General features: G+C 46.5%; 1 protein-coding gene and 1 long non-coding RNA gene across 3 annotated transcripts in view; one reads left to right on the top strand and one right to left on the bottom strand.

Moving 5' to 3' along the window:
* Positions 1-23,016, top strand: part of COLEC12 (collectin subfamily member 12) — a 182,716-nt gene that overhangs the window by 149,816 nt on the left and 9,884 nt on the right. Inside the window, exons 4-8 of the mRNA XM_061399806.1 lie at positions 2,701-2,799; positions 4,002-5,048; positions 18,631-19,119; positions 19,973-20,109; positions 21,287-21,396. Coding sequence (XP_061255790.1) covers positions 2,701-2,799; positions 4,002-5,048; positions 18,631-19,119; positions 19,973-20,109; positions 21,287-21,396 — 1,882 coding nt within the window. The remainder of the gene's footprint in view (positions 1-2,700; positions 2,800-4,001; positions 5,049-18,630; positions 19,120-19,972; positions 20,110-21,286; positions 21,397-23,016) is intronic.
* The window catches only part of LOC133237603 (uncharacterized), a 38,705-nt gene continuing 36,945 nt past the window's right edge, over positions 21,257-23,016 (bottom strand). Inside the window, exon 3 of one of the 2 annotated variants that reach the window (XR_009733266.1) lies at positions 21,257-21,953. This is a non-coding gene — a long non-coding RNA (uncharacterized LOC133237603). The remainder of the gene's footprint in view (positions 21,954-23,016) is intronic. The other variant, XR_009733265.1, reaches the window with a different exon arrangement.

Raw genomic sequence — 23,016 nt, 5'->3', positions numbered from 1 at the left:
CGCGCAAGGGGTCTTGGAGTAGCGAAACCATGACAACACCATGATGGGAGTCCTGTGGTCATGAGAGAGACCCCCAGCAAGATAAACTTCAGCGTAGGTTTCCCACAGGATGTGACCAGCTGAGTCTTGAAGAGCAGGGAGGGCTTAGCCTGGGGAAGAAGCCTGGGAAGAACATTCTAGGTGGGGAGAAGCATGCATGGAAAGGCTTGGGGGAGAAAGTGTTTGATGCAAGCCACACATTTCATTATGACTGAACTGGAGAAGCCTGGGGAGGAGCACAAGCAGCTTCTCCAGGGAAGGTGCCGGGAGCCCTGGGGCTGGTTCACTTTAGGTCACACAGATGCTTGGGAACATACATCTGCTCCTTGACGAGAGCTCCAAGAATCTTCTCACGTGGTCCTGCATGGCTGGAAGGCTTGCTGAATAAAATAGACCGGATCCATTAGCCTACAAGTAATATGTAAACCATAGCCATGCTTTAAAAAATGAGTCGTCATTTTTTCAAAAGCTGTCAATACCAAGAGGAACAGTCAGCCTTGATCTCAAGCTGCTGGAGGTTAGATTTCATGGGAGTCACTTCTGGAGAGAGACACTCTTATTTGACATGCTATCCTTTTTATTTTTTCACTTTTTATACTTGATTTGTTTCTACATTTTTATTGGAGATATTTGACAATATTATATTAGTTTTGGTGTCAAACATAGTTGATTCAGTATTTTTACAGATTATATTCCATTTAAAGTTATTACAAAATAATGGTTATATTTCCCTGTGCTCTACAGTTATCCTTGTTTTTTATTTTATTCATAATTGTATCCCTTAATCTCCTACCCCTCTTGTCTCTCCCCTCTTCCAACTGATAACCACTAGTTTGTTCTCTGTGTCTGTGAGTCTGTTTCTGTTTTGTTATATATATTAGCTTGTTTTATTTTTTAGATTCCACATATAAGTGACACTATACAGTATTTATCTTTCTTTGTCTGACTTATTTCACTAAACACAATACCCCCAGGTCCATCCATGTTGTTGCAAATGGCAGAATTTTGTTCTTTTTTATGACTGAGTAATATTTCATTGTGTATATATGCACCACATCTTCTTGATCCATTCTCCCCTTGATGGTCACTTAGTTGATTCCTTATCTTGGCTATTGCAAATATTGCTGCTATGAACATTGAAGTGCATATATCTTTTCAAATTAGTGTGGTCATTTTCTTCAGGTACATACCCAGATGTGGAACTGCTGAATCATGTGGTATCTCTGTTTTTAGTTTTTTAAGGAACCTCCTGACTGTTCTCCATAGTGGCTGTACTAATTTACACTTTCACCAATAGCATACTAGGGTTCCCTTTTCTCCACATCCTCACTAATATTTGTTATCTGTAGACTTTCTGACCCATATGAGACATTGTGGTTCTGACATTGTGGTTTTGACTTGTGTTTCTCTGGTGATGAGTGATGTGGAACATTTTTTCACTTACCTGTTGGCCATCGTATATCTTCTTTGGGAAAATGTGTATTCAGGTCTTCTGCCCATTTTTTAAATTGGCTTGTTTTTTGATATTGAGTTGTATAAGCTGTTTATATATTTTGGATATGAACCCCTATGAACCATATCATTTGCAAATATCTTCTCTCATTCAGTAGGTTATCTTTTCATTTTGTCAGTGGTTTCCTTTGCTGTGCCAAAGTTTTTGAGTTTAATTAGGTTCCATTTGTTTATTTTTGCCTTTGCTTCCTTTGCCTTAGGAGACAGTTCCTAGACATTTTAGAATGATAAATTTATAACCATAGAGAATTCTTCTGAGAATGAATAAGAGCAGTGGCTTTCATTTAACACTGCATCACTAACTTTTCCAGTAATATACAGTCAGGAAAATGCTGGGGGAAAAGTCTTCTTGGGAAATTATTATTATTTGGAAACCCACTTAGACATCTTCTTGTGAACTGTTGAAGATTCACATGTCACTAAGGAGAAGCAGATTGTCAGGCCTTAGTGGTGAACTCAGGACAGAAAGTGGCAAACACCCTTGACTTTGCATCTCTTTTACTAGGACTTTATGTATAAACTTGAGCTAGGTGTTCTTTGCTATGGAATCTCCTTGCAGATAAGTGAGTCATACCTGCCAAGAATGGCAGGGAGTCTGAGTGACACAATTTTGTAAATAAATTACAGTGTTATTCTTCCACCTATGGAAATTAAGGGCTTCCCTGAGAAGGAAATGGCACCCCACTCCAGTGTTCTTGCCTGGAGAATCCCAGGGACGGGGGAGCCTGGTGGGCTACCGTCTATGGGGTCGCACAGAGTCGGACACGACTGAAGCGACTTAGCAGCAGCAGCAGCAGCTGGTGGCTCAGGGAAATGGAAATTAATATAAATGATAATACAGATTGAGGACTTTCATAATACAAAAAAATTTAGTGAGTTCTAAACTATTTCTAGAGTCCCCAAGGCACTACATAATCATGAGAACAGCTAAGAACCTAGAGTTCTCAACCAACTAAACTGCCATTGGGATTTGCAACAAGTATGTTGTTTATTTTCCTAAAAGAATGGCTTTTCCCCTATATTTGATGTCATTTATACTTTTTGTTTTATTATGCTTCCTTTATTCTGTCATGAAATGATCTCTTGTTGAAACTGAAAGATAAAATGTGAGCAGGTATGTGCATTAATCCATTGATTTCCAAATCTTAGTTGTAGAGAAAATGGACAATGTTACAGGTGGCATGGAGACATCTCGCCAAACCTATGATGACAAGCTCACAGCAGTGGAAAGCGACCTGAAAAAATTAGGTAATCTGCAATGAGCGTGAACTATGAAGTTGAATCCCTGTAACTCAGCGGTCCCTACCTTCTTGGTACTAGACACTGATTTCATGGAAAACAATTTTTCCACTGACCGGGGGTGGGAGGGAGGATGGTTTGGGGATGATTCAAGTGCATTACATTTACTGTACACTTTATTTCTATTCTTATTACATCAGCTCCACCTCAGGTCTTCAGACATTACATCCCAGAGGTGGGAGACAGCTGCCCTAACCCAACTCTATGTAAATGACCACAGTTTTTTTTTTTTTTTAAGAATGACATGGCTCTAAACTCACATTCACCCAGAAAGACCTTAAACTTTCATGTTGTGTGTTAATCTTTCCTCATGATTTAATTCAAAAGCTTTAAAATTTTAAAATTAGGGACCAATTTTGAAGTTGAATCCCCTCCCCCCCAAAAATACTATTGTGTACCAAATAAAATCTGAAGATCAATCCTGATGAAAAAAAATCATAGATACCCTTTATCAGAGGCTCTTTTATAAAATGCTTGGTAAATTCTTATTTGAAATATTTTAAACTGTACAACGGAGAAGGCAATAGCACCCCACTCTAGTACTTTTGCCTGGAAAATCCCATGGATGGAGGAGCCTGGTAGTCTTCAGTCCATGGGGTCGCTAAGAGTCAGACACGACTGAAGCGATTTAGCAGCAGCAGCAGCAAACTGCACAAAATAATTGTAGAAATTAATTTTAAGAAATAGAAGATTCCAGCCTATTTTATCCTGTGATTTTTCTTCCCCCAAATTTTTAAAGAAGAATTTTGGTGATTTTGAGAAACAGAAGATTCTAGCCTATTTTATTACGTGATTTTTCCCCCAATTTTTAAAAGAATAGTTTTGGTGAACTTAACAAATAGAAGGTTATTGCCTTCTTGTCATCCTTCCTAGTGTTCTAGAAACAAGTAAATTCCTCCTCCTTCCATGAGAAAAGTGTTCACTCAAGTTAATCTGTGCTGGTATTCTGCACCCTTTCCAATTCCTGAGGACCCAGGTCTAACAGAGATGTGGATTACACTAATGCATGCAGTGAGCACATCACACAAGTTTTCTGTCCAAAATAGGGCACATTCCAGTTAGGAATAAAACTCTTTTATTCTTGGGAATCTGTGACCTCACTCGAACACGTCTCCATCCCACCAACCTGAGTAACATGTGTCTGATTCCAGGGGACCAAACAGGAAAGAAAGCGCTCAGCACCAACTCAGAACTCTCCACCTTCAGGTCGGACATCCTGGATCTCCGTCAGCAACTTCGTGAGATCACAGAAAAGACCAGCAAGAACAAAGATACGCTGGAGAAGTTACAGGCAAGCGGGGATGCGCTGGTGGACCGGCAGAGCCAACTGAAGGAAACTTTGGAGAATAACTCCTTCCTCATCACCACTGTCAACAAAACCCTGCAGGCGTATAACGGCTACGTCACGAATCTTCAGCAGGACACGAGCGTGCTGCAGGGCAACCTGCAGAGCCAAATGTACTCTCACAACGTGGTCATCATGAACCTCAACAATCTGAACCTAACCCAGGTGCAGCAGAGGAACCTCATCACGAATCTGCAGCGCTCCGTGGATGACACGAGCCAGGCGATCCAGCGCATCAAGAACGACTTCCAGAACCTACAGCAGGTCTTCCTTCAAGCCAAGAAGGACACGGACTGGCTGAAGGAGAAGGTGCAGAGCCTGCAGACGCTGGCTGCCAATAACTCCGCCTTGGCCAAAGCCAACAACGACACCCTGGAGGACATGAACAGCCAGCTCAGCTCCTTCACAGGGCAGATGGACAATATCACCACAGCCTCCCAAGCCAACGAGCAGAACCTGAAGGACCTGCAGGACGTACACAGGGATGCGGAGAACAGAACGGCGGCCAAATTCAGCCAGCTCGAGGAGCGCTTCCAGCTCTTTGAGTCAGACATTGTGAACATCATCAGCAATATCAGCTACACAGCCCACTACCTGCGGACGCTGACCAGCAACCTGAACGAAGTCAGGACCACGTGCACAGACACACTGACCAAACACACGGACGATCTGACCTCCCTGAACAACACGCTGGCCAACATCCGTTTGGATTCTGTTTCTCTCAGGATGCAGCAGGATTTGATGAGGTCGAGGTTGGACACGGAAGTGGCCAACTTGTCAGTGATTATGGAAGAAATGAAGCTGGTAGACTCCAAGCATGGTCAGCTCATCAAGAATTTTACCATCCTGCAAGGTAAGTGGAAATTCTGAACTTCACGTTGTTATCTATGATTGTAGAACAAATGACCCTAAAACTCGACGATTTAAAACAATAAGCCTGTATTATTGCGTAGTTCCTGTGGGTCAGGGATTCGGGAGTAGCTTAGTGTAAGTCGGTGGTTTGGGCTCAGTATCTCTCATGAGGTTGTAGTTAAGATGATAGCTGGAACTACAGTCTTCTTATTTATCTATTTTTGGTTGTGCTGGGGCAGGGAGGTCTTTGTTGCTGCTCGCAGGCTTTCTCTAGCTGCGGCAAGTAGGGGCTCCTCTCTAGTTGCGGTGCACAGGCTTCTCTTGTTGCAGAGCGTGGGCTCCAGGTGCTTGGGGGCTTCAGTGGTTATGGCACCTGGGCCTAGTTGCCCCGAGGTATGTGGAATCTTCCTGGAACAGGGATGGAACTCATGTCCCCAGAATTAACCACTGGACCACCAGGGAAGCCCTGGGGCTGTAGTCTTCTGAAGCTTTAACTGGGGCTGAGGAGCTGCTTCCAAGATGGCCCATTCATATGGCTCTTGGACTTGTTGCTTATTGGCAGGTAGCCTTGGTTCCTCATCATGTGAAATTGCTTGAGTGTCCTCACAGCAGGGCAGCTGGCTGCCTCCAGAGCAAATGATCCAAGAGAAACAGAAAGAAGGAAGCCAAGATGTCTTTTAGCCTCAAAAGTCACATACCATCATTCCACCATATCCTCTCCTTTAGAAACAAGTCACTAAGTCCATCTCACACTCAAAGGGGAGGGGAATTAAGTTCTATTTCTCGAAGGGAAATAGAAGGGAAGCATAACTAAGAATTTGTGGACAGTGCTTAAAGGTGTTCCATTAAATGTTTGTGAATGAAAGACTGGTTAATTTGGAATTTTTCAGTGCCTAGCTATTTCAATGCCACAAATTGGGCTCCTTTGGAAGAAAGATTCAATCTTTTAGATCATGGAGTGACCATTAAGAGATTGCTACTTCCAAGTGCCAAGAACAATGGATGACTGGCCATCATAGTAACTGTAAGGCCACAGGGGAGGGAAATGACGTGACTTACATATAAAATCTGAGCTTTACTCCAAACCAGGTCATCTGTGTAAACTGAAAGTCCTTGGACCAGATTAGATCATTTTTGAGCTTTCAGGAAAACAATAATCATCAGAATGACTTCACTAAGAAGAAGGCCAATGAACTTCATTTTATTTCCTGACAGTAACAGAGATAGTATATTATTTAAACTAGGAGAATGAAAAATAGCATATCTGGACTTCAGCGAGGCTCCTGGCAGTGGTACCCTTCAGAACAAGGTGGAGCAATCAGTGCTGGATGAATGATCAATTAATGGGTTTATTGGTTGTATTCGTTTTCTGTGCTGCATAGCAAATTACTAAAACTCAGCACTTACAGCACCCATTTCTCATCTCACAGTTTCTATGGTCAGGAGTCTGGGCACAGTAGAGGTGTATCCTTTGCTTAGGGTCTTGCCCAGGTACAGGCTCAGTGAGGGGCTGTGGTTTCATCAGAGTCTTGCCTAGGGAAAGCCTCATTTTCACACTCCTTCAGGTTCTTGGCAGAATTCATCTGTTGGCAATCCGGATGGTAAGATGGGCTGTCAGGTCCTAAAGGTCACCCCAGCCCCTTGCCATGTGGCCATCTCAAACCATTGCAGTTTCTTACACCCAGCAAGGGAGTCTCTCTCACTCCAGCCTGCAAAGATAGAGTCTTATATAATGTAGCCTAATCAAGAGAGTGACATCCCATCACCTTTGCCATATACAGTTGGTCAGAAGCAGGTTACAGGTTCCATATTTAAGGGGAAAGGATTATACAAGGGCATGAGTCACTGGGAGTCACCCTTGGGTGTGAATGCCATGCTAGTTGAGTGAATATAAAGAGTGATAGTTAAATGAGCCCCTCTGAGCCTGGAAGCAGAGCTGAGTGGCAGATGGGAGGGCCCGCTCAACAGCTTTGCTGGGACTAGCATGAGGACGTGGATGAAGGCCAATACTTGTGTGATGTGAAACTGTGTATACTAACTAACAGGTCAGAGAATCTTGATCCAAAATGGTCTGCAGAGGCTGGAACAGTAAAGAGATGCCAACAAAATGAAGTAGATGGGGGAGACATGAAAATCCCCAGTTGTAGATAGAGAAGACCAAACACAAATGTTGATGGGGGGGGCGGTGGGCATGACTTAGAGGAAGTGTGCATGAAAAGCGTGGGGCGTTTTAGTAGACTGTAAAGCAACTCAGTGTGTCTGCCAGGGAAGCTCATGTGATCTTTTGCTGTATTAATAAAAATATGATATCCAAAATGAGGAGGTGATACTCCCTCCTTTTAGCATGGCAAAACCACTCCCTGAGGATAGTGTGTATGTTGGGGAGTCCGATCAACAGGGGATGCTCACAGACCAGCATGCTCAGAAAAATAGGACCAGGGTGAGTGATGGGGTCTAGAAACCATGTGCCGTGAAGAAGGATTGAAGAACCTGGAACTTTAACCTATAGGAGAGACTGCTTAGTGCGGAATAAGGCAGCTGTTTATAACTATTCAAAAGGCTGTCATGTGGAAGAGATTTTAAATGACATCTGAGGCGCTCCAGAGGGTGAAACAAAGACTAGTGGGTACTCATTAAAGGAAAATAAGTTTTAGTTTTTATGCAGTATTACTTATAAAAATTGCTGTTGCTTGAAAATATAATGGGTTCTGTGAACCGTATGTGTGCCCCAGCTATAGAGGGGCTGGACAATGCCTGTCAGGGGTACTGTAGGTGAGAGTCATACTCTGAATAAAGAGTGGGCTTTCACACAGCCAGACAGTTCTTCAGTGCTTGATTTATTTATTACCTATATTTATTATTTATTTCTTTTCCCCTATTCCTTCTCGACTGAAATTCAGAATGAGGGGAAATCTCAGCAGACTTGCAGTCTCATAAAATAAGTGCTTTCTAATTGTCTCTTAAAGTTGTAATACCCTCAACAATCCTAACATGGTATTCTGGATATTTTCTAGCTATAAATGTCTTTGGAGATGTCATTTCCTTGGAGAAGGGGGACTACAGTCCATGGGGTTGTAAAGAGTTGGCCATGACTTAGCGACCAAACACCACCAATAAATGACAATAAATAGATTAACAATATCTAGATTGAGATATTTATTAACAATAAATAGATTCAGAGCCTACCTTTAAATGAGTTAATGTTTCCGTTCTGATTATTTTTATCAACTGAAGTTAAGTATGAGTGTAACGAGGGCTTTTCATGAATTACCCCTGTGACACCCACTCTGTAAAGCAGATGTTCAAAAACTCATTGCCAGTTATACATAAGGAAACTAAGGCTTCGAGGGGTTTAAGGAACTTGCTTAAATTTACAGAATGATAAGTAGCTAAACGGGATCTGAGCCCAGACTGTCTGGTGCAAAGCCTGTGATGCGAACCCCATAGATAATCACAGAAAATGCATGCCCTTCCTCCTGGCTGCCCCAGGGGAGTCTATGAGGCCAAGAAGACGGGATTTCACTCTAAGTGTGAGGGGGAGTTTTAAGGAAGGTGGTGACATGACCTGATTTATATTTTTGAAAGGTCATCCTGGATGCTGGGGGAAGAACAAATAACCAGGAAGTGATCCTGGAGGCAGTGGTCCAGTGAGGGGTGACGGACCCATTGTGGGTGACTTGGGATGGATGGTAGCATGCATGACCAAAGTGGGTCTTCTCAGTCAGGAGGAATTCTGGAGAGAGCATCAAGGGTAGCCCTGCCCTTCCCCAGACAATAGCCTTGACTGGCCTTCTGTGGCTGTGCCTGCAGGGTGAGGAACACATGGGCTGGAGGGGCTGTGAATGTTCAGAGCCCACCCAGATCCCTTCTTGATCACATTTGGTGTGTAAGACCCTAGATTTCTCTCCCCAAAGTGCCCCAAGCCCAAAGGGTACATTGACGGAGTGGAGTGCTGTGGGCAGAAACTGGACACGGGATCAGGCCAGCTGTGAGGAGCTGGACAAGGCTCGTGGATGGATCAGACATGAGCAGGGTGGAGGAATGGGCATCTCCTAAGTGTTTAGCTTGAGCAACAAGGTGGATTCTGGGGAAGATTGAAGGCAGGAGGAGAAGGGGGCGACAGAGGATGAGATGGTTGGATGGCATCATCAACTCAATGGACATGAGTTTGAGTAAACTCCGGGAGTTGGTGATGCACAGGGAGGCCTGGCATGCTGCAGTCCATGGGGTCACAAAGAGTTGGACATGACTGAGCGATTGGACAACAACACCACCAACGAGGTGGATGGTGGTACTGACCAGGATATGCAGAAAAAAGGCCTGTTTAGACATATTAAGTGGGACATGTCTCTTAGGATGGGGTTTCTGACTCTCTCTCTGAAAGGCCTCAGAGCTCTGTTTCTAAATGGTATCTTCTTTTTCTCGTTTGCTTTCCCATTTACTTTTTTTAAATAATTAAATTTTAATTGAAGGATAATTGCTCTACAATATTGTATTGGTTTCTGCCAAACATCAACATGAATCAGCCATAGGTGTACCTACGTCCCCTCCTTCTTGAACCTCCCTCCCATCCGACCCCTCTAGGTTGTTACAGAGCCCCAGATTGAGTTCCTGAGTCACACAGCAAATTCCCATTGGCTATCTATTTTACATATGCTAATGTGTTTGTTTCCATGTTACTCTCTCCTTACATCCCACCAACATTTATGCTTGGTCTGTTTGTTAGCTGTGCTTTCTGTGAGTTGACCTGAGAAACTTCTCAAGCCAAGACACCCCCTTTCTATTCAATCTCTTCAACTTCCTCCAGGACGGGAATGTCCACCGGCGATTCCAAGAGAACCAGAGGCGGGAAAGGGATCCAGCTTCCGAATTCCAGTGGTTCCTCCCACACTTCATCTCTGGCACCTTTCCTCTTTCTCTGTACCGGATCTCACCACCAGGGATGAGGGAGAGATGGGATGGAGCAGGAAGGAGCAGGGTGGGATTAACATTGGCCTAGGCTGGGAGAAGGCAATGGCACCCCACTCTAGTACTCTTGCCTGGAAAATCCCATGAATAGAGGAGCCTGGCAGGCTGCAGTCCATGGGGTCACTGAGTTGGACATGACTGAGCGACTTCACTTTCACTTTTCACTTTCATGCATTGGAGAAGGAAATGGCAACCCACTCCAGTGTTCTTGCCTGGAGAATCCCAGAGACGGGGGAGCTTGGTAGGCTGCCATCTCTGGGGTCGCACAGAGTCGGACACGACTGAAGCAACTTAGCAGCAGCAGCAGCAGGTTAGGTTTGCCTTTGTAAGATTCAGAATACCCTGATACTTTGCAGGAAATTCTTGGTGACTCGCACTCCAAGAACCCTAATGCTTCTGGCACAGTTCAGCCACAGCAGACATGTGCCTCATTAGGAACTGAAACGTGAAGCTGATGGATTAGATGGCTGAGCAAGATGATCATCTGAAACTAGGTATGAAGTCATGTACTGAATCCTGGAGAAGACTCTTGAGAGTCCCATGGAAGCAAGGAGATCCAACCAGTCCATCCTAAAGGAGATCAACCCTGAATATTCACTGGAAACACTGATGTTGAAGCTGAAGCTTCAATTCTTTGGCCACCTGATGTGAAGAGCTGACTCATTGAAAAAGACCCTGATGCTGGGAAAGACTGAGGGCAGGAGGAGAAGGGGGTGACAAAGGATTAGATGGTTGGATGGCATCACTGATTCAATGGACATGAGTTTGAGCAAACTCAAGGAGATAGTGGAGGACAGGGAAGCCTGGCGTGCTGAAGTCCATGGGGTTGCAAAGAGTCAGAGATGATGGAGCAACTGAACAACAACAACAAAATTAAATCCTGACAACAATGATCTCTGCTTCCATAAACCCCAGAACCTTAGGAAAGGCTTATTTTTTTGTTGCAGATAATGTAACATTTTTTATCCTAATTCGGCACATGGAAGACTTCATAAAACACACTCTTAGGCGGCAAGTTCACCTCACACCCTAAGCTACTCCTACAATACATGCAGGTGTAAATCGCATCCTCCTAGTACAACCAGACAATTCCCTGCACCTGCTCTTCCAGGAGGACCACGAGGTTTCGTGGTAAGAACAACAGTTCTAGAGCTGGAGAGCCCTGGAGATGAGTACGAAGTATCTGTCTACCTATTACAGTTATAAGGACTTAATGAGATAATGTAGATAAAACAGTGCAGTGCCTGGCAGAGGCTTAGCTCATATTCATACCCAAGTGTGAGTATGTTCAGTTCCTGTCCAAGTTTTTCCCTCTGCTGTAGCCCCAGCCAGTACATCACCATGGAAGACAACATTCCTGCCCACAAAGAACACAGCTGTACAGATGCAGGCTTTAAGGTTGATGGGAGTTCAGAAGTTCTTACTGCTGGCGTCCCGGTGCCCAGCCCTGGAGAGGAATCAGACTGGTGCTGCCAGTCTCTGACTTTCACTCATTTTTGATCCACGTTATATATTTACTTTTGGCTCTGCTGGGAGCTACTCTCTAGTTATGGTGTGCGGGCTTCTCATTGCAGTGACTTCTCTCATTGCAGCACTTAGACTCTAGGACGAGTGGGCTCAGTAGTTATAGCACACAGGCTTAATTGCTCTGGGGCGTGTGGGATCTCCCCAGATTAGGGATCGAACCCATGTCCCCTGCAGTTGGCAGGTGGATTTTTAACCACTGGACCACCAGGGAAATCCTGATCCACGTTTATTGAGTGCAGGCATTCGAAGGCACTGAAGCACACCATGGCCAGTTGGTGAGAAACAGTGGCTTAAATATATCCTCCTCTGTGGACAAAGAGCTTCCATGGCTTTCCAGATGTCTGACTATCTTGAACATGAGGTCAAGAACCAAATTATTCTTGAAAATGATTGCCAAATATCCTGTCTTAAATTTCCTTTTAATTTGTATATTCCTTTTCACCTAAGCACCGCAGAATGACTTTTTCATATGTGGGTGTTAAATAAATGTGATTCATTTCTCTGCATGAGAAGAAAAATATGTCAGATGATATTACTATTTTTCTGTATCTTCCAACCTGACCACTTGTGGTTCTAAAATAAAAGTCTCCACGATGTTGAGTAGCAGTTAAGAATTAAAGTGGTTTCTCTATTTTCCGTTAGGCACGAGCAGTTTTTTTTGGAAAACAAGTTGTAAAGTTATTTCAGGGGTAGGATACAGGGCTTGGCCCTTCTCAAAGCCTGCAGCTTGGTGGCCAAAGCAGCAACAGCACAGTATTTAAAGTCTCCTGTCCTCTTTAAGATGTTTGTTTAAAGGATTCTGGTGTTTAAGGCTCCTGGCTCTGGAGCCTAGAAGCCTGGGGAGGAGGTTTTGCTGACGGTGCAAACACAGCTGTTCTGAGTTCTGGTCTTGGTCATATACAGGCATTTCTGGAGCCTTCATTCGACAGCTTTACCAGCAACATGGTATCCTGGCATTTCAGAATCCCAAGCCAGGGGAGTTCCCTGGTGGTTCAGTGGTTAGGGCTCCATACTTCCATTGCGCGGGACACGGGTTCAATCCCTGGTCAGGGAACTAAGATCCCACAAGCCACATGGCAGAAAAAAAAAAAAAAAAATCCCAAGCTGGGCAGCCAACCACGTGGCCTCCAGTTTGCTGTTCTGTACAGGACATCATGTCTGCCCCACATGTAATGTCACCATTTTCTCGACTCTGAATTCAAGTTATTGCATGGGCTCGTGAATACTGTCTTGTCATTTATTTCAGAGCTTTCACTTTTAAGGCACTATCAGTGGCTTATATTTTATTTCATTTTACTTTGACTTTAACAGCTGCCCCCACCAAAAAAAAAAAAAAAAGATTGAAGTAATACCTAAAATCCTAGGATCATCCAGATGCCAAAAGCAATACTGGCATCCCAGGTCCTTGAGGAAGATATACCCTCAGCATTAGTGATCACCTTTGTAGGGGGATCCAGTCCTGACTTTTGAAATGGTTTTAGCTCTTTTTCTTAGTGATTTTTAAAAAGAAATAAATAGCAAATATTTAGGTCTTAAGGACAGAGAAGGCAATGGCACCCCACTCCAGTACTCTTGCCTGGAAAATCCCATGGACGGAGGAGCCTGGTAGGCTGCAGTCCATGGGGTCGCTAGAGTCGGACATGACTGAGCGACTTCACTTTCACTTTTCACTTTCATGCATTGGAGAAGGAAATGGCAACCCACTCCAGTGTTCTTGCCTGGAGAATCCCAGAGACGGGGGAGCTTGGTAGGCTGCCATCTCTGGGGTCGCACAGAGTCAGACACGACTGAAGCAACTTAGCAGCAGCAGCAGCAGGTTTTAAGGAGCGAGCAAAGTGTTGTCTTAATGAGCCAAGTATATGAATGAATGAATCCCCGAGTACAGGGCATACAGAGTACATTTTCCCATAGCCCAGGGTTTGAAGGCAGATTTCCAGCCTCCGGCTCTAGCTCTGGAGCCGATATTTTCCCAAGGCTGGGGCAGCTGTGGATGAAGACGTGGGTCCTAGCAGTGTGCCTGCTAGGAGTTTATCCACAGCCATGAATATAAAACATTATATTAAACTTTTCAATATAACAGAGAACACATTTGTTTTTTAATTGGAGGATAATTGCTTTACAAAGTTGTATCGGTTGCCCCTCTTGAGCCTCCCTCCTACCACCACCCCACCTCTCTAGGTTGTCACAGAGTGCCAGGCTGGGCTCCCTGTGTTGTAAAGCAGCTTCCCACTATGTATTTTACACGTGGTAATTTGTATATTTCAGTACTACTCTTTCAATTCATCCCACCCTCTCCTTTCCCAATTCTGTCTATTCTCCATGTCTGTACCTCTCTTCCTGCCCTGCAAATAGGTTCATCAGGACCCTTGTCCTAGACTCCATATATAAGAGTTGATATATGATATTTGTTTTTCTCTGACTTACTTCACTCTGTATAACAGGCCTTAGCTCTACCTCAGTTCAACTGACTCAAATTCATTCCTCTTTATGGTTGAGTAATATTCCATCGTATATATATACCACAACTTCTTTATGCATTCATCAATTGATAGACATTTAGGTTGCTTCCAGGTCCTGGCTATCATAAACAGTGCTGCAGTGAACATTGGGATACACGTGTCTCTTTGAATATGCAGATAATCTATTTGTGATGGATATAGTGCTTCATATGAAAAATTCAGTTTTTATCCTAATCCAGCTAGGAAATCCATCACAAGTAGGATTTTAGACTTTATCCAAGGCAAAAACTTGCATCTCCTCCTGATATTTTATTCCCTTCCTTCTCAACATCTGGAAATTAGTATCAGTTGGTATTTTGTGTTGACTGTGAGGTCTGCGTTTTTATGGCATTATTAAAATAAGCTATGATTCTTTGTGGAGGGGGTGAGGATATTCAAGTGTAACTTAGGTTGAGAGAGAAATAGCCAAAGACCATATACTACCCGACCCCAGAAAGAAAGAAGATTCATGAAAAGCTGTCACCCCAGGTAAAGGAGGTCTTGGATTCATGTCAGGAGGGGAAGAGAGAATCGTATGTCTTTGGAATTCTTTTGGCAACCAGAGGAGGGTGTTCTGGAAGAAATACAACTCTCTGCCACATGGGTCTGTCGGAACATTCAGAACAGGGAGACAGGCCCTGGAATGGGCACTATTTCCTGGCCATGGGTGAACTCATTTCCCATAACTTGCGAGTACATCACCCACCCGTCATGCGTGATAGAGCAACGCTGGTTATTGGCAAATCCATAAAGAGAATAAAGAATTTCTAAAGCACTTGAATTTCCCAACAGATCTTCCTCATTATTTGGATTTCTTAAGGTCAAACATTGAACATGAACAAAACAGAAGTAGTTGTGTGTTGGGGGGAGTTACTTTTATTTTTGCCCTTATTCCAAATAAATCAGATTTCTGTTTGCTTTGGCCTATTGTCAGCATCATTCCACTAGAACCTTCCATCATGCTGCATGCTTTACAGAGGAACACACAGGCCACCTTCCCCACTAATCTCTTCAGACATTTTTTCTCAACTGCACAAAGGAGCTGTTATCTTTTTAAAGGAGATCCATCTGGCAGTAAAAACTCACCCTCTGTCTTTCCTAAGTGGCTAGGCTGTTTAATGAGCCTCAGGTTAAACAGGAAAAAAAAAAAAATCAAATTATGGATATAAGATCACAGGAGCAGTTCAGAAGTATGAATAGAGTTGGGAAGACATCTCCCCATGGCCAGTCTTACTGGCAGCCAGGGTCAACCTGATACATAGATTGAGTGGAGGTGACTTCTTAGAATGAGATAAAGGTCACCAGGCAGGACACTGTTACCCTAGAATCCCTCCCTCCTAGTCTCTGCTGGACCCAAATGTTAGCACTAATACAACGGGCTTTCTTTTATATATATATATATATATATATATATATATTTATATATATTTATTTATTTATGGCTGTGCTGGGTCTTGGTTGCTGCGAGGGCTTTCTCTAGTTGCGGCAAGCAAGGGCTACCCTTCCTTGCTGTGTGCAGGCTTCTCATTGCGATGGCTTCTCGTGTTGCAGAGCACAGGCTCTAGGGCATGTGGGCTCAGTAGTTGCGGTTCCCAGGCTCTAGGGCACGTGGGCTCAGTAGTTGTGATGCATGGGCTTAGTTGCTCCTCAGCGTGTGGGATCTTCCTGGACCAGGGATTGAATCTGTATCTGCCACATTAGCAGGTGGATTCTTTACCACCAGGGAAGCCTGCAAAGGGGTTTTTGACCCATGAGGCACATTGATTTGACAAACACTTGCTAGATAATGACTGTGGCCTGTAATCTAGCTACTAGATGGGGAAGGGTCCTTGAAGAAGAAACAAGGACCAAACATCACAGAAGGAGGGAAAACTTCCACCTGGAGTGACCTGGGAGGATTACATGGTGGGTGAGCAGGAATTTTCCAGATGGATATGGGCAGAGGGAATTCTGAGAGAAGAAATTTGCACAGGTGCAGAGGAGGATGAATCAACACACGTGAGACCAGGTCATGGAAGCCTTGCCACCAGAGGACCAAGAGGGTATTCTGGAGCAAGTGGGGTCCAGAGCTGAGTATAAGGAAGACAAATGTGCAGAAGATGCAGAGTGAGATGCATGGAGAGGGATCAGGTAGGAAGAGCAGTTGAGAGGTAACCGTAAAAATCTGCCAGAAAGACAGAGGGGATGGGGGAGAGAAGAGGAGAGAACCCCGGTGTAGGATGGTGATGAGACAGCTGTGACGATGCAGTGGGATAAGAGATGACGGGAGGAGGGCATGAACAGCAGAGGTGACGAGGTCAGTGTAGACACGCCAGGTCGGAGATGCTGGCTGGACATCCCAGAGAAAATGGACCATCCATTAATGGGGTGGAGATGAGGACCCAGAGGCCTGGAGAGCTGATGGTAGGGAGGAGTCAACAGGAGCAGATGGACAAAAGTCAGTAAGATGGATTCAGGAAGAAGGTGTTTCACCCCGAAGTCTCTGACTTCTGGGGCAGATAACCCTAAATGGAACGCACTGAAGCCAGCGCTAGCCCTAGCGCATGCTAGTTCAGCATAAACTCACTTACAGCTCCGTAGAGGGTCCGGCTTGAAAGTCCAGGGGCAATGTCATGGGTAGGCTCAAGGGAGCAAAGCTGAGCCCAGGACCTAGGCTTCTGCAGAGGGAGGGCAGAGATGGAGGGCTGGCCGTGGCCGTGGATGGTATGTGGATGCAGTGACGTCCACTAGGGTCTGGGGCGGGAGAGAACAGAGATCCCCCTACTGAGGTGGGAAAGGGTGCTTCATCGTTCTGTCCTCACCAGGCAGTGGGGAGGTGCGCTGGTGAAGGGGGACAGGCAAAACTGAGCGTGGGAGTCCCACCAATCCTGCCTCTCCCCTGCACTTCCATCCTCCCGGCCTCCAAGGCTCTGTGCTTCCATCCAGAGAATGGGTGCGGAGCTCTTACACTTATTCCTGTAGAAGAGCAAGATCTCAGATGCTCTAAGATTCCAGGCAGTGGAATATTTGAGCAGTGTCCTCCACGATGTGTTCATTTCAACACGAGGAGCCCTGAATTCCTGCCCCAGCTCCTCCCCTTGATGGTAACTGGACATGTGTTACTCCCATGGGTGTGCTATGTCAGTCACTCAGTTTTGTCTGACTCTTTGAGACCCCCTGGACTGTAGCCTGCCAGGCTCCTCTGTCCATGGGATTCCCCAGGCAAGAATACTGGAGTGGGTTGCCATTCCCTTCTCCAGGGGATCTTCCTGATCCAGGGGTGGAACCCAGGTCTCCTGCATTGCAGGTGGATTCTTTACCACTAGCGCCACCTGGGAAGCCCCATTCCCTTGGGTAGATCTGTCTTGAGTTACGCAGTAACTCTGAACAAGGAGCTTTGTGTCTCTGGCTCTGCGTGTCCTCAGATGTGCTGTGGGAATCCTATGCCGTAGACGAAGGTCAGGTGACATACTGTATGTGAAGGTATGCACACCTGTCATTTGCATACAAATCTTGGTTGTGATGGATTGTGTGATGTCGATGTTACTCTTGAGAACTCAGAGAAAACAGGACACCCCACGTTAAGTGAACCGCCTTTTGGAGCAAGGAGAGATGAGCAAGTATTTGCTTCCCTTCCTCCAACCCCCTCCCTGCCTTTTTAAGGGGGAACTGCTTTTTCCTCCTTTGGAGGAAAATGATTTTTTTTTCCTCCCTTGCCAGTGAGATGCTGCACCTATTTCTTTCTCTAGTCTACCTTGCCTGTGTGCTGTGCTTAGTCGCTAAGTTGTGTCTGACTCTTTGCAACTCCATGAACTGTAGCCCACCAGGCTCCTCTGTCTATGGGGATTCTCCAGGCAAGAATACTGGAGTGAGTTGCCATGCCCTCCTCCAGGGGATCTTCCCAACCCAGGGATCAAACCCATGTCTCCTGCATTACAGGTGGATTTTTACAGTCTGAGCCACCAGGGAAGCCCAAACCCTACTTGCATTATTAGACGCATTTGATGCACTGTTTGCATCACTGGGAAAAATGAAACTGGTCCTCCTCAGCTGGCCCTGAGAGCACCCCCAACATAGATCTCCTGTCCCGGTGACCTGGTCCATAGTGAGGCCCGGCCCTGAGGACCTCTGTGTTCTGGCAGCACCATTGGAGGGACAGGAGCAGCACAGGGGAGGAGCAGAGAGGAGAGGCCCGGCTGGTGCCCTGGGGGAATTACAGGACAGAGTCTCTCAACACTCCATGGCATCTTTTTAGTCCAGTTCAACCCCTTACCCCACACCTTACATGGTGCTTGTCATACAACAGGTAGTTAATAAATATTCATCAAATCGATGGAATGAGGAGGAAATAAGAGAGAGGTCATCTCAAGGAAATGCAACCCACTCCAGTATTCTTGCCTGGAGAATCCCATGGACAGAGGAGCCTGGTGGGCTACAGTCCTTGGGGTTGCAAAGACTCAAACATGACTGAGCGCACACACACACACCCACACACCCACATACACTCCGATTCTAACCCACACAGCCTTCCTGCTGTGAAAAATGGTCCCAGATGACCAGAGGTGTCCCGCATTTCATGCTTATGCCTTTTGTCTTCTTTTTATGTTTCAGGTCCTCCTGGCCCCAGGGGTCCAAAAGGTGACCGAGGACAGCAGGGACCCCCAGGCCCCACCGGCAACAAGGGGCAGAAAGGAGAGAAGGGGGAGCCGGGCCCGCCTGGCCCAGCCGGTGAGAGGGGCCCAATCGGGCCGGTCGGCCCCCCTGGAGAGCGCGGCAGCAAAGGCTCCAAAGGCCTGCAAGGCTCCAAAGGCTCCCGAGGGTCTCCTGGGAAGCCCGGCCCCCAGGGCCCCAGCGGGGACCCAGGCCCCCCCGGCCCACCGGGCAAGGATGGACTCCCAGGCCCTCAGGGCCCCCCCGGCTTCCAGGGACTGCAGGGCACCGTGGGGGAGCCTGGGGTGCCCGGGCCACGGGGGCTGCCAGGCCTCCCTGGGATGCCGGGCATGCCAGGTATCAAGGGTCCCCCTGGTCCCCCGGGCCCCTCAGGGGCGGCAGTGCCCCTGGCCCTTAAGACTGAGCCGACCACAGCACCTGAGGACAACGGTGAGTCTGAGCCCCTCACACCCGGGATGGGGGTGTACCCCTTGTTCACCTCACACACCCAATCTTATTAGCAGTGAAGGCATCACACACAGTGGGCTTCAGCCCCTGCTGCTCGCCTGGCCCCGCTAGGCAGCATCCTTCAGTCACATGTGTTTATCCCTAAACAGCATCAGCTCCTCTAGTACTTGTTTATCATTAGCCAAGTCGGGTCCTCAGCGACAAACTGGTCCCAGACGTTGAATTCAGGAAAATCTGAGGCTGGCCACCCCAGAGCCGTCCCTGTCTTCATTCTCTGCCTTTCACCTGGGGATGGTCAACCCTTGGTTAACATGCAGATGGAACTTTCTGTTCCTGAAGCCAGCTCGCGTTTCTTTTTGAGAAGGTATTATGGCACCTTCTCATCCTTTGATAATGAAAGCTTTGGGTTTGCAACCAGGCCTGTCTTTCTCCCCTTGGACCCACAGCCGATTCTGCTTGGTTCCCTGCAGTCCCCCTTAGTTGCGTCTTTCTGTGAGCCCAGCTCTCCCAGCCTCTTGTTTACAGGTTCTGTGTGATCCCAGGCTGATGGGGCCCACCTGAGCCTGTGCTGCCTGTTATTTCTGTGTCTGTTACTTCTGTCGTTGTAAAGACTAATCCAGACACAAAGGCCCGCTTAAGTGGTTGTAACCACCACGTGTCCTGCAGGCCACCTACTTCCTCGGACTGGTCTTGGCCCCTAGAACGTTCGGGAACATCAGTCACAGACTCAGCATACGGGCGCTGGGGAAGCCGGGCTGTGGCCATGCCTCCTAAAGGCATAGTGTTTTCAGCATGTGTATGTTTTCATCGGCATTTTTAAACTTTGCATTCCTAGGCTGCCTGCCTTACTGGAAGAACTTCACAGACAAATGCTACTATTTTTCAACTGAGAGAGACTTTTTTGAGGATGCAAAACTTTTCTGCGAAAGAATGTCTTCACATCTCGTTTTCATAAACACGGGAGAGGAGCAGGTACGTGTGTGGCATTCTTCGGGTTGGAGAAAACGGTAATTTAAGGATTGCTGACATCTGAAAAGTGCATGCTTACTGAGGATTCAAAGATACCATAAATTCATAGTCACAGAAACACCGAGGGCCACATGATTGAGATTTGGGCTTTATCCAGGGACAGAAAGCGTTCATGGCCTGGGGATTGGGTCCTTGTGCTCGCAGCTGGAAGCTCTTGCTTTATCAAGCCTGGAGCTGTGTGGCTCTTCCCGGAAAGAGCGGGAAGCCTGCAGGTTGGTACAAGTCTCCTATGGAGAGGCAGAGAGCCCTGAGCACTGGAGGGGTGGGGCCGAATGCCAGGGTCCAGACATGTGGCTTCAACAGGGTCAGGAAGGGCACATATGGTCCTGGGGCAGAGCCCACACATCATAACCACTCATTTGGTCCCTAATGTGTGCCAGGCATTTTCTCCTATAAACCTCACCACACCCCAGGAGCCTGTGGGTAATATAATCTTACGGACAGGAAAACTGAGGCCCCACAAAATTTGAATGATTAATACATGAGACAAGTAAATGCAGAGCTGAGACTGAAACTGAGGTCCATCTAGCAACAACGCCAGTGCTTTCTCTTTAATGCCGCACTGTCACAGGGGCCTCCTTTCTTTCCCCTGCATGTCTCCGGCAGGCAGGACCCTGAAAACGGATGCTTCTGCAGTAACTGACTGGAAATGAGCATCCATAAGACGGGTCAGGCGCCTGGGCCTGACCCCAGCTCAATCACTTGTCCCCTTTATTAGGTTGGTGGTTGTAATGGCTCAAAGACATGTTATGTGTGACACAGGACGTGGGACCCGGCCAGGAGGAAGAGCCTGACAGTGCCGTGGCTGTTCCTGCTATTAGAACATCGGAGGGAGGGGTTGTGGGAGCGGGTGGGGCCTGGTGGGATTCATGAGTGATCGGGATAGTTTAGGAGTATCGCTTTTAAACTTATAAGAGGAAAACATGTCAAAGCCCTCCCCACGCCCCCCATCCCCCCAAAAAACCCCAGGGCAAAACAAGCGCAATGAAAAGAGAGCAAAATAGTGCACAAGTTATGACAAGCATCCTCTTCGAAAGTGGCCCTCATTTCTAAATATCGAAAGTCCCCCAAACATCTGTTCAAGAAATAGTAACGCACCATCTATGATTTTATTTTCCAGCAATGGATCAAAAACCAGATGGTGGCGAAACAGAACTACTGGATTGGCCTCACGGACTTGGAGCAGGAGAATGAATGGAGGTGGCTGGATGGGACACTTCTGGAGTACAAGTGAGTCTCAGAAATGTCCAGGTTGCTGGTCAGGCTCTTGCTGGTCTGTGTTTCTTCCTGAACGACCTTGTGTCCAACACAGTCCTCACACTCAGCCTCTGGGTACCAGCTGCGTGTTTATTTCCATGGAGGAAAATCAATATGGGGTAAAAGTCGGGTTTTTCTTCCTCTTCTCATGGAGTGAATTTTTCTTCATTTCTACCAAGAAAAACAAAAAAACAAACAAAAATACAGACTCATAAAACCACCCAGGGTGGTAGGGAGAGAGACGGCAAAGCGTGCTCTTTAAGTGCTGCTGCAAAAGCCAAGGAAGGCCAGCTTCCCCAGCTCGGTCGAGCTCCCCAGATATGTTTCCAAATGGGCAAGATGCTCCCTTCAGGATGACACTGTTGGTGTCCCAGCCCTCACTGGGCTTCTGGCCAGAGTGTGGGGATGAACTACGCGTTGATGACTCTCCTGCACATAGAAAGATCAAGTGTACCACGAACGAAGGCCCTTGTGGGACGACCATCTCCCGCAGGTTTGAAGAGTCCCCGTAAGTCCAGTGTGATCTAGTTCTATAAAGGCAGCAACAGAGAACAGAAGCAATTCTTAGAACCTTCTCAAAGCTCCCAGGGGTACAGAAATTTCCATGAGCCTCACCTGGACCCCAGTGTCCACTCCTGCCCTAACCCTACCCCAGGGTCTGAAGAGGATGAAATTGCGCGCATTTCAGTTTCACCTCTTCATCCTCCTCTTGCTTTGCCTCTAGTGGATGCGGAAATGTGAAACTGTGCAACACACACTGTACCAAGTAGGGCAGAATTTATAAAAACCCACCAGAGAAGACATGTCCTACAGAGGCTCAAGCAGGCGTGTGGGCATCTCCATTTCAGGACTGTGTCCTGAGCTGGAGTAGCCGCAGCATCCTTGGAACCCGGAGAGGAGAAGTTGAGGGTATTTCAGGTCAATGTCACGGGCATCAGGGCTGGAGCAGTCATGGTCAAGGACAGGAAGATGGACTCGAGGGATGGAGGGGCCAAGTAGAGTTTCTGTGTGTGTGTGTGCGCACGTGTGTGTGCCCGTGTGTGTGGGTAGATGGGTTTCTTTATGCTTTTAAATCCTCTATGTGAAAAGCATGATTAGAGGATATAGACGGAAACCAGAGCAAGGCCATTTCTTTTAAAGGATTTTTTTAAGTATTTATTTATTTGGCTGCATCAGGTCTTAGCTGCATCATGTGGGCTCAGTAGCTAGTGGGCTTAGTTGTTCCATGCCTTGTGGAATCTTAGTTCCCCAACTAGGGATCGAACTCATAGTCCCTGCATTGCAAGGTGGAGTCTTAACCACTGGACCAGTAGGGAATCAACCACCCAGGCCATTTCTTTTAGAATAGCAACCAAACATTGAGGTGGAACATTTGAAGATTTGGGATTCGTGCCAAAGGTGAGCCTCAGACTGCCCCCAGGACAAATGGATATCTCTTTCCTGGCTCAGCAGCCAGCCAGTCTGCTCCCTGCACACCCATCCTCGGTGGGAGGAAGCCACACCACATCCTGGCCCTTGGAAACGTGGCTGACACCCAGGGAGGGTATCCATCACAGCAAGGATACGCTTCAGGAGACTCAAAGCAGTTGTGAG

The sequence above is a fragment of the Bos javanicus genome, chromosome 24 (genome assembly GCF_032452875.1).
Source record: "Bos javanicus breed banteng chromosome 24, ARS-OSU_banteng_1.0, whole genome shotgun sequence".
Taxonomy (NCBI): domain Eukaryota; kingdom Metazoa; phylum Chordata; class Mammalia; order Artiodactyla; family Bovidae; genus Bos; species Bos javanicus.
This window is presented reverse-complemented; position numbering and strand designations above follow the sequence as displayed.